General features: G+C 40.9%; 1 protein-coding gene across 1 annotated transcript; it reads right to left on the bottom strand.

Moving 5' to 3' along the window:
- On the bottom strand, positions 1–10,412 carry LOC133807439 (uncharacterized). The gene is made up of 5 exons (XM_062245776.1): positions 9,963–10,412; positions 9,745–9,872; positions 9,544–9,656; positions 664–849; positions 1–264 (listed from the first exon to the last, which is right to left on the bottom strand). Exons 1-5 carry the CDS (start codon positions 10,310–10,312, stop codon positions 235–237), a joined length of 807 nt encoding a protein of 268 aa, XP_062101760.1. The 5' UTR covers positions 10,313–10,412; the 3' UTR covers positions 1–234.
- Positions 10,413–10,724: the final 312 nt, after the last annotated feature.

Raw genomic sequence — 10,724 nt, 5'->3', positions numbered from 1 at the left:
TTTTCTTAGCAAAGCCTCTGCTGAGGAATTTGATATAAGAAGATTGCCAACTTTTGTTCTCACAATCTTTGCTGTGGGAGATTACAGATCAGACAACAAAATTGGTAGCAAAACATTGGACACATTTTCTAACCACTCAGCTACGTAACAGCTGAAAAGTATGGTGACAAAGAAACTTGGTGCCTAGATTCAAAATAGGAGTACTCTACAAACACAGAATGCTAATGGTTGATATCACCACCTTCGAACTAATGATGTGAGCAACTGCAAACCAAAAGAGAATACAAACATTATTCAGAACTGATTACATTGAACTATAGGGGGTGAGAATGAAGAATCTATCTGATTTTAATATGGAACTAATGTACTAAGTGTGACCCTTGAAAATTTACGACATTGGCATATATTGGATAATCTCCCCAACAACGCGACAATAATTGAAGAGTTTGTTAGTCTAGATCCAATAAAAAAGTGTTCTAAAATATGACGCTTCTATGTAGTGGAGCCTAACATGCTTCTAAATCCAAGGACAATGTACAAGAAACTCTGAATGAAGCAGTGCAATTATCAAGTGAAAGGATAGAGACCACGCCAATTATCAATTTAAAAGATTTTGAACTTCTTGCTTAAATCGAAATAACACCAAGCAGAGAGTATTTTTACCTCAAACAATTCAAACAGGCTACCACGGCGGTAATTGTCACTCTTCTTCATTTTATCATTGGGAAGAAGGCTGTACACTATTGCTCTCCATCCAGTAAGTAATACAGCAGTGCTTCCCATGGTAACCAATATAAACGGATATGCTGGAAAATGAGCGGTTGTCACTGCTCTTATAGCAATCCCCAGCTGCCAGAGCGTGGAAAAGGAGATTCACAGGGGCATTACAATTAGCATTGGTAATTGATCAAAATTCTAAAAACAAGTGAAAAAAAAACCCAGCTCTCCTCTGATAGTAAGACTACATTATACATGTAGATATCCCTATCCATGACTTCCAATGAAGCCGTTACCACATATAAATAAAAGGAAACTTGAGGATGTATGCATCCTAATATCCCTTAATTATAAAATGTCAATTTTAATAAAAGGCTGAAATGTGTGCTATTTTAAAAAATTTAGACCAAAAAGTACCTTTCATTCAAACATTTATATACAAGATTTTTTGGTTTTGTTTGTATTATTTTTTCCACATATGGAACTCTCAAAATTGTAGATTTACGAGTGAAATCGATGGTTCCATGAAAATTTGATTTTTCAGGCAAAAGACGATGTTAAATTGATGCTTAACAATAGTCAAGCAACGGTTTCATGAAAACTTAATTTAAAAAAAAAAAAAAGTAAAAAACATTGCTAAATCAATGCTTATTGATGGTCTAGTGATGATCTCATGACAACTTCATTTTTTAGATAAAAAAAGGATGCCAAAATAGATGGTTTACAATAAAATTTAATAAAAACTTTGATACAGCATAACTATGGTTTGGGGGTTTTTTATTTAATTTTGATATTTTTTTCGAGATCTACGCATTTATAATGTATAAAATCTTAAATTTTGAGTGTGTAGAACTACAAACTTCGATTATTTAAGTCTCAACTTTCATTATGCCCCAAACTAACAGATCTTGAAATTTGTTATTTTACACTCCAAATTTAAGGTTCTCCACATTCTAAATGTGTAGATTTAAAAAAAAAGGCCAAAATTAAGAAGAAAAAAAAACCTTAAATTGACAACTTAGTAAAAAGTTATCTCTCATCAAAATTTTTATCAAATTTCATCGTAAACCATCGCAAATAATCGATTTTGGCATCGTTTTGTCTAAAAGATTAATTTTCTATGAGACCATCGCTAATCGATCATTAGCATTGATTTACCATCGTTTTTTGCCTAAAAAAAATCAAGTTTTCATGGAATCATGGCTAGACTATCGTTAAGCATTATTTTTTGCCTAAAAAATCAAGTTTTTATGGGATCATTGCTAGACCATTGTTAAGCAACATTAATTATCGATCTGGCATCATTTTTTAACTAAAAAATCAAGTTCTAAGAGGACATCGCTAGACTATTGTTAAGCATAGCTAAACAAAGATTTTGCTAAAATGTAAGCAATTTTTTTAATTCAGATTTAAAATCAATAATAATGATAATAATTTTGTAGTAAATATTTTTTCGATTGAATTTTCAAACAATAAAACATAAAAATGTTGCTTCAATGATGGTGTCAAATTTTCATGGTTTTTTTTTATATGATTGTGGGTAGAGAAAAGAAAAATGGGAGGAGAAAGTGAAATGAGAGAGGAGGCGAAAGACGGTTTGAGAAAGAGAGGGCTTTTAATGAATGAAAGGGGCTTTTTAGTCTAATTTTTTTTAAAAAGCCTACCTTCCCAATTTTTATTAAAGTGCATATTTTATTAGGTAAATTTGAGATTTTATGCTTAATGAGGTGTCTTAAATAAAAAAAATGCTAGGTCTTCTAATCATTTAAAAAAAAATGCCAAATTTTTTTACAATACCCAAAATACCAATCCAATAATTTTTCCATCCACTTCCTCTTCTCTCTCCCTCAACCCATTCCTCTCAACTCTCTTTCTAGAAAAAAAATTCATGGGTAAGGTAAAATATAAGAAAACTCAATGTAATAGCAAATATTCCTTAATTAGGACACTAAAATACTACATTTCAAACAGATCTGGGCATGGTTTTTGAGTTTTTTTTGCGATTTTTTTCAGATATGAAACTTTGAAATCTGCAGAAAATCGACGTGGTTCGATGGGGCCTTCAAAATCAAGATTTTTATGAAAAAATCGATGTTGCTCGATGATGTTCGATGCGATTCTTGCAAGATACGTTATTTTTCACTCGGGTGTTCGTTTTGGGTGATTTTTTTATTAAGGGTATTTTTTCAAGATCTACACGTTTGAAATGTGTATATACACATTTGAGAAATATAAATCTTGAGAAAAATGACAAATGCAAAACATACCTCATGTTCAAGATATGTTTTCAAGTTCTAAATTTAAAAAATGTGTATGTGAACATCTAAAACATGTAGATCTCAAAAAAAAAAATCCAAAATAAAAAAAAAAATCATCACAAACGGACACCCCGAGTGAAAAATTATCTCTTACAATAATTGCTTCGAACCACCATCGAGCAATGTCGATTTTTTCATGAAAATATTAATTTTAAATACCCCATCGAGGTAGCATCGAACTCTATCGAGTTGGGCATGATTTTTGAGTTATTTTTCAGATCTGAAACTCTGAAAGATGTAGAAAATTGTCTTTGCTCGATTGTTGCTCGATACCAGCTCGATGGGGCCTTCAAAATCAATATTTTCATGAAAAAATCGACGTTGATCGATGGTGGCTTGATGGTTGCTCGATGCAATTCTTGTAAGAGACATAATTTTTCACTCGGATGTCCGTTTAGGATTATTTTTTTTTATTTTGGGTATTTTTTTTAGATCTATACGTTTTAAATGTTCACATACACATTTTCAAAGTTTAGAACTTGAAAACATACCAAAACAAATATTGAACATGAGGTATGTTTTGCATTTGTCATTTTTTTTTTTCAAGATTTACATTTCTCAAATGTGTACATACACATCTCAAGCGTGTAGATTTTGAAAAAATACCCAAAATAAAAAAAAATCACCTCAAACAGACACTCAAGTGAAAAATTACGTATCTTGCAAGAATTGCATCAAACCACCATCGAACCTCCATCGAGCAACATCGATTTTTTCATGAAAATCTTGATTTTGAAGGCCCCATCGAACCACGTCGATTTTCTGCAGATTTTGTTATGCCCCGACTACCTGCAAGAGAGTTAGAAAACCAACAGAACAGTACAGAGAGACGGCAGAGAGAATTGTGCCCAAAACCAGTAGAATTTGTATCTCAATTCAGCAACCAAACAGTACAACTTTCCACTGGTATTCGAGAGCCTGGGACCCTCCTATGCAGTAAGCAGATTCTAGCTCAAGCATACCCCACTCACTGACCTCCCCACTACCTATATTGGCTCACTCCCTTTCTGTTACAGTAATGACCAAAAAGCCCCTGACCCAACCGAAAGACTACCTTACCCCTTAGGTGTTGACCTGGCTCTCCTAGCATAAGCAAACCGAATGTCAGTCCTAACAGATTTTAAAGTTTCAGATCTAAAAAAAATCGCAAAAAAAACCAAAAAATTATGCCCAAATGTTCGAAATATAGTATTTTAGTATCTAAGTGAGGAATACTAGTTGTTACATTGATTTCTATTATATTTTACTTTACCCATGATTTTTTTTTTTTTAGAGATGGAGTTGAGAGCAATGGGGCCGATCCTAGACAGCACCTTAAATGGCCAATAAAAGCGTGCTGCCAGTTTTTCGTTCTTCCGAATCGCTAGGGATTTCTGTCTGTATGGGCGCAGCTTGACGAACACCGAGTCCCCCTCCTGAAACTCCACTGGTCGCCGAGATAAATCAGCCACTGCCTTCATCTGCTGCTGTGCCCTCAACAAATGCATCTTCAAAACATCCAAAAAAGCGTCTCTGTCTTCTAGCAACTGTTCGACTGCCACAACGGTAGTGGTGCCATTCTCATAGCGAAGCAAAGAAGGTGGATCATGACCATACAAAGCCTTGAACGGGATGCACCCCAAGGCCGAATGGAATGTAGTATTGTACCAATATTCAGCCCAAGACAGCCATTTCGCCCATACTCGAGGCTTCTCCGAAGCGAAACAGCATAGATAAGTTTCAAGGCACATGTTAACCACCTCCATTTGGCCATCGGTCTGGGGGTGGTAGGCCCTGCTCCGCTTAAGTTCCGTACCCTACAACCGAAACAACTCCTAGAAATTGCTCAGAAAAATCCGGTCCCTGTCAGAAACTATATTGCGTGGTACGCCATGTAACTTGACCACATAATCAACAAACTTTTCCGCAACGGTCCGAGCATGGAAAGGATGTTTGAGACCAATAAAGTGGTTGTATTTACTCAGCCGATCCACTACCACTAAAATCGAGTCCACCCCTTCAGATTTGGGTAATCCTTCAATAAAATCCATCGAGACATCCTCCCAAACGCGCTCTGGCAGCAGTAGTGGCTGCAGCAACCCCGCAAGCGACATGGCCATACTCTTGTTCCTTTGGCAAACGTCACAGTGCCGCACAAACTCTACCACTGCCTTTTTCATACCCGGCCAAGACACATCGCGTCGTAGTCGTTGGTAAGCCCGAGACTCCCCGGAATGTCCCCCAACCGGTGAACAATGGTAATCACGCAAGAATTCTGGCAGCAATGTCGATGTAGCCGTGAGGACTAATTTGCCCTTATAAAGGAGACGACCTTGCTCCCTAGTAAAACCCGGAACCCCCTTCCCTTGGGCAAGGTCAGCTAGCACCCCACTAAACAATGTCTTGCTACACCTCCTGAGCCACCACGTCCCAATCTAGCCAAGTAGTAGAGGATAAAGTGGCACACTCCACTGGGGTAACCAAGAAAGCGCATCAGCTACACTATTGCCCACTCCTGGCCGAAAATGTATCTCAAAGTCATAGCCCAGAATTTTCACCAGCCACTTTTGATGTTCTTGCGACACAAGGCATTGCTCTAGCAAAAACTTCAAGCTTTTTTGGTCCGTTCTCACTATAAACTTTCGACCCAACAAATACGGCCGCCACTTCAAAATGGCAAGGACAATCGCCATAAGTTCTTTCTCATAGATGGACTTCAATTGGGCACGAGGTTTAAGTGCCTAGCTGAAAAAAGCGAGTGGACGCCCTTCTTGCATTAAGACCGCCCCAATGCCATACCCTGAAGCATCCGTGTCCACAACGAATTGTTTGGTAAAGTCAGGTAAAGCCAACACGGGCACAAATACTAAGGCTGTCTTGAGAGCCATAAACGCCTCCGAAGCTTCCCTGGTCCACCCGAATTGATCCGTCTTCAATTGGTCCGTGAGTGGTCGAGCAATGGCCCCATATCCGGCCACAAACTTCCGATAGTACCCCGTCAGTCCTAAGAATCCCCGCAACTCCTTGAGTGTGGTTGGTAGTGGCCAATCCACCATAGCCTAGATCTTCGAGGGGTCCACGGCCACGCCCTCCGCAAAGATGATATGACCCAAATACTCCAACTGGCATTGGAAAAAACAGCATTTCTTTAGGTTCGCATACAACCTGTGCTGAACCAACATCTGTAGGACCAAGGAAAGGTGCTCCATGTGGGAGTCGGTATCCGGGCTGTAAACTAATATGTCATCAAAGAAGACCAACACAAAACGCCGTAGAAATGGCTTGAAGACTTCGTTCATCAAGGATTGAAACATGGCAGGGGCGTTTGTCAGCCCAAACGGCATGACCACGAACTCGTAGTGACCCTCATGAGTTCGAAAAGTCGTCTTGTGAACGTCCTCCGGCCATACTCGGATTTGATGATATCCCGAACGGAGATCCAACTTCAAGAAGACCTTGGCGCCATGGAGTTCATCCAACAACTCATCGATAACGGGAATGGGAAACTTATCGACGACCGTCTCACGGTTGAGGGCACGGTAATCCACACAAAATCGCCAACTCCCGTCCTTCTTAACCACCAGAATCAGGTTGGAGTATGGACTGGTACTGGGGCGAATGATACCAGCCGCCAGCATCTCTCCCACTAACCGCTCAATCTCATCCTTCTGAATTTGGGGGTACCGATATGGTCGCACACTAATCGGGGAGGTCCCTGGCCACAAGGGTATACGGTGATCATGACTCCGAGGCGGCGGCAATGTGGCTGGCATAGCCAAGACCGAAGCAAATTTCTCAATGAGGGCCGCAGTTGGGCCGGTGGTCTCTGCCCTCGGTGAGGTAACCATAGACGTCCCCAATTCCACCCAAACTCCTTGACGCTCCTGCTATAAAATCTTGCACATTGTCTTAAGGGATACTCGGGTTTTATGCAGCGAAGGATCGCCCCGTAGCGTATAGGCCTTACCCCCAACATTCAGCTTCATGATATGATCCTTTCAATGGTGGTATGTGCCGCCCAAAGTCTCAAGCCACTGAATGCCCAGAATAACATCAGTGCTGCCCAACGGTAAGGGCAAAAAATCGTCAATGATCTCCAATTCTTGTCGGCATACTCCTTCCCCGTGCACGGCCTGCCCCGTACCCATCTGAACCCCATACGTTTCAGTTCTAGAAATTGGCAGCTGCAATGCCGAAACCAAGTCAGCGGTGATGAAGTTGTGCGTAGCCCCACTGTCAAGCAAAACCACCATTTCCCTTGCCATGAATACTACCCAACAACTTCATAGTCTTCGGCGAAGTTAACCCCACCACAGAATTCAGTGAAACCTCTACAATATGTGCCTCCAAAGCCGTCGATGTCGGAGTACCCGTAGGCAAACCCAGCAACTCCTCAATCGGGTCCTCAGCCGCGTCAACAGTGGCCTCATCTTGGACCAAAATAATTTGCAACTCCGGAAATTTACACTCATGCCCCCGACGCCACTTGCCCCGCCCTCGCACTTAAAACAAACACCACGAGATTTCCGGTCCTGGAGCTCCGCCTCGGTCAGCCGTCGGTAAGCTGTCGAGGATGCAGGGGGTGAAGCCGCGGTGGGCGAAAGGGAAGCCGACAAAGGAAAGGTGCCCCGAGGGCTCTCGATCTGCAAGGGGCCCAATGGTCGAGTCGGGTTAGGGTTCGGCTTGGGCGGCCCACCACGATGAGCCCGAACCAAGGTCTGATTGGCCTCAATCACTTAAACCAGTTCCATCAATTGGGCCAGGCCCGCGGGCTTGAGGATACGTAAAGGGCCCTGAATGTCCAGCTTCAAGCCCTTCAGAAAGGTGGAGACCAGCATGGAGTCTTCGATCGTCCCCAGCGTCGAGGCAATGGATTCGAACTGTCTCCGACAGTCTTGGACAGTGGATATTTGCCGGAGATCGAGCAACCGATCGTATAGAGAACCCTCTGTCACGGGACGGAATCTTTTGACAAGTAAGGATTCAGCTCCTCCCACAAAGCAATCGGCCGCCTCAGATTTTCCCAGCAAAACCAATGCAAAGCGGCCCCCTCGAAACACATGATCACAGCCACCAATTGCTCCGCCTCCGACAACCGTTGCAAGCCGAAATACCGTTCAGCCCAATAAGCCCACTCGTCCGAGTCAGCCCCCGAATACACAGGCAATTCAATTTTCCGAGCGCGGAATTCATGGCGATAGCCCCGGTCTCCCGCGCGGCCCGACGACCCCCCTTGTTGGGGTGAACCGGCCGAGGACTGCTCACCGGCTCTCAGCGGACGATCAGAGCCGAACCGACCCGTGGCCAACTCCGAGGCGATGAGAGCTTGGCCCTTAATCACCATTTCCAGTTTCTCAGTGATCACCGCCATCCCATGAGCGTGCGATGTCACCGTGTCCTGAAGAGCAGCTAAGTGAGCTTCAACGGAGTCAACTCTAGAATCCATCCGAGTGTTCGGCATCCACCAGGAATCGAAGGGCTCTGATACCAATTGTTATGCCCCGACTTCCTACAAGAGAGTTAGCAAACCAATAGAACAGTACAAAGAGACAGCAGAGAGAATTGTGCCCAAAACCAGTAGAATTTGTATCTCAATTCAGCAACCAACCAGTACAACTTTCCACAGGTATTCGAGAGCCTGGGACCCTCCTATGCAGTAAGCAGATTCTAGCTCAAGCATACCCCACTCACTGACCTCCCCACTACCTATATTGGCTCACTCCCTTTCTGTTACAGCAATGACCAAAAAGCCCCTGACCCAACCGAAAGACTACCTTACCCCTTAGGTGTTGACCTAGCTCTCCTAGCATAAGTAAACCGAATGTCAGTCCTAACAGTTTCAAAGTTTCAGATCTAAAAAAAATCGCAAAAAAAACCAAAAAATTATGCCCAAATCTGTTCGAAATATAGTATTTTAGTATCTGAGTGAGGAATACTTGTTGTTACATTGATTTCTATTATATTTTACTTTACCCATGAATATTTTTTTGTTTTTAGAGATGAAGTTGAGAGGAATGGGTTAAGGGAGAGAGAGGGAAGAGAGAAGGGGAAGTAGATAAGAAAAAATATGAGAAGAATATTTTTGGTATTGTCAAAAGAATTAACATTTTTTTGAAATGATTTAAATGCCTAGTATTTTTTTAACTTATAACCCCTGTAAAAACTCAAATTTCTCTTTTATTATAATTAAAGGATATCAGGATGTATACATTCTCAAATTTCCCTCAAAATAAACAATTCCTACAAAATTATTCTACACCTTTTGCCAATACAAAAAAAGTTTTCTTATTCATCCTACCAATTCTCTCAGAAGTCACAACTTTTCTTTCATGATACTAATGAATGAACAAAAGATTCAAGTAGTGATGAAGAGTAAATGAGAATCAGTTTGATAATTTTAAACTCCCAATTCCAAACTTTTCAGCAGGAATCATTATAAGAAAGTTTGTTTTTCCATAAAGGTTATAAATTATAACACCTTAAAATGAAATATTAAAAAGGGAGTCAAAGTTTTTAAGTTCGAACTTACTGGAATTCCCAGAGCCCATGATTTTACTGTAGCAGTAACACCTTTGGACAGACCATTCATTCCTCGTCCATCTTCCCCATAACCTCCAAGGAAATAAGCACTCAAAAACCACCCTGTTTAACCACAATTATTATTACTTTTCCCGAAAATAAATTCAATACAAAGTTCGTGATTTCAATTTCAAAAGGAAAACAAACGAACCGGCAATAAAAGGGTCGGCCGTGCGAAGAGTTTCAGCATCAAACACCGAGAACCCACGACTAAATCGTCCAATTGCAGCGAATGCAAGCAATGCCAAAACATCCCCGCCAGCAAACAGAGCCACACGCCTGAACCCAAATCCAGAATTCGAAATTACAACATAAGGACAAAAAAAAAAAGATTGACAGAAATTAGTAATTAAAACAAATAAAAATTACCCCCATTTTTTGAAACGAGAATAGGAGTCGGGTTTATCGAACTGGATAACACCTTCCAAGGGAACATTATCATCACCCACGAAAACCCTTTGGTCATTATCGAAAGCGGGAGAGTTCGAGGCGGGAGAGGAAGAGAAAGACTGCTTGGCGGTGCAGGAGGTCGAATCCACACCTTGTTCTGCTTTTGCAAGAGAAAGAGGAAATCGTTTGTAGGGATATCTGGTCGAGACGAACTTAGATTTGCGATTAGAACAAAGTGGAGAATTTGGACTCGTCAATGCCGGAGAAGACCTCAGAGAGCAACTTCTGGCTGAGAGAACTCCGCCAGAAGCTTGGCTTAGGACCAACATTTTTGCTGGAGTTGTAACGAACCCAACCTCCAATACTAAGAGCAGTCCCAATGTTAAATGATGATAGCTAAATGACTTAATATCTGCATCAACATCGGCTCGTTTAAATATGGGAATATCCTATTTGTTAACTTATGTTTTTGCAAGAGAAATTTTAATTTGTATGCTTGATCATTTTTATAATTATAAAAAAAATGCTAGACATATTATAAAATAATGCTATTTTTTTTTACAGTTTACCTAAAATGTTATTTCCACTTCTTCCTCACTTCTCATTTCTCTCTTCTCACTTCTCCCTCTCTCTCTCTTATTTCACTCTCTCTCACCTCACAACAACACCACTACACTAAATATTATATTTCGAACAGATTTGGACATGATTTTTGGGTTTTTTTTGCAATTTTTTTCAGAT

The sequence above is a fragment of the Humulus lupulus genome, chromosome X, assembly GCF_963169125.1.
Source record: "Humulus lupulus chromosome X, drHumLupu1.1, whole genome shotgun sequence".
Taxonomy (NCBI): Eukaryota; Viridiplantae; Streptophyta; class Magnoliopsida; order Rosales; family Cannabaceae; genus Humulus; species Humulus lupulus.
This window is presented reverse-complemented; position numbering and strand designations above follow the sequence as displayed.

Excerpts from the sequence above, each read along its gene's own strand:
- LOC133807439 (XM_062245776.1), bottom strand. The coding sequence starts at position 10,312 with ATGTTGGTCCTAAGCCAAGCTTCTGGCGGAGTTCTCTCAGCCAGAAGT. Across the intron at positions 9,657-9,744 it reads GGCCGACCCTTTTATTGCCG|GGTGGTTTTTGAGTGCTTAT; the intron begins GTTCGTTTGTTT and ends GTGGTTAAACAG. Across the intron at positions 850-9,543 it reads CATGGGCTCTGGGAATTCCA|CTGGGGATTGCTATAAGAGC; the intron begins GTAAGTTCGAAC and ends ACGCTCTGGCAG.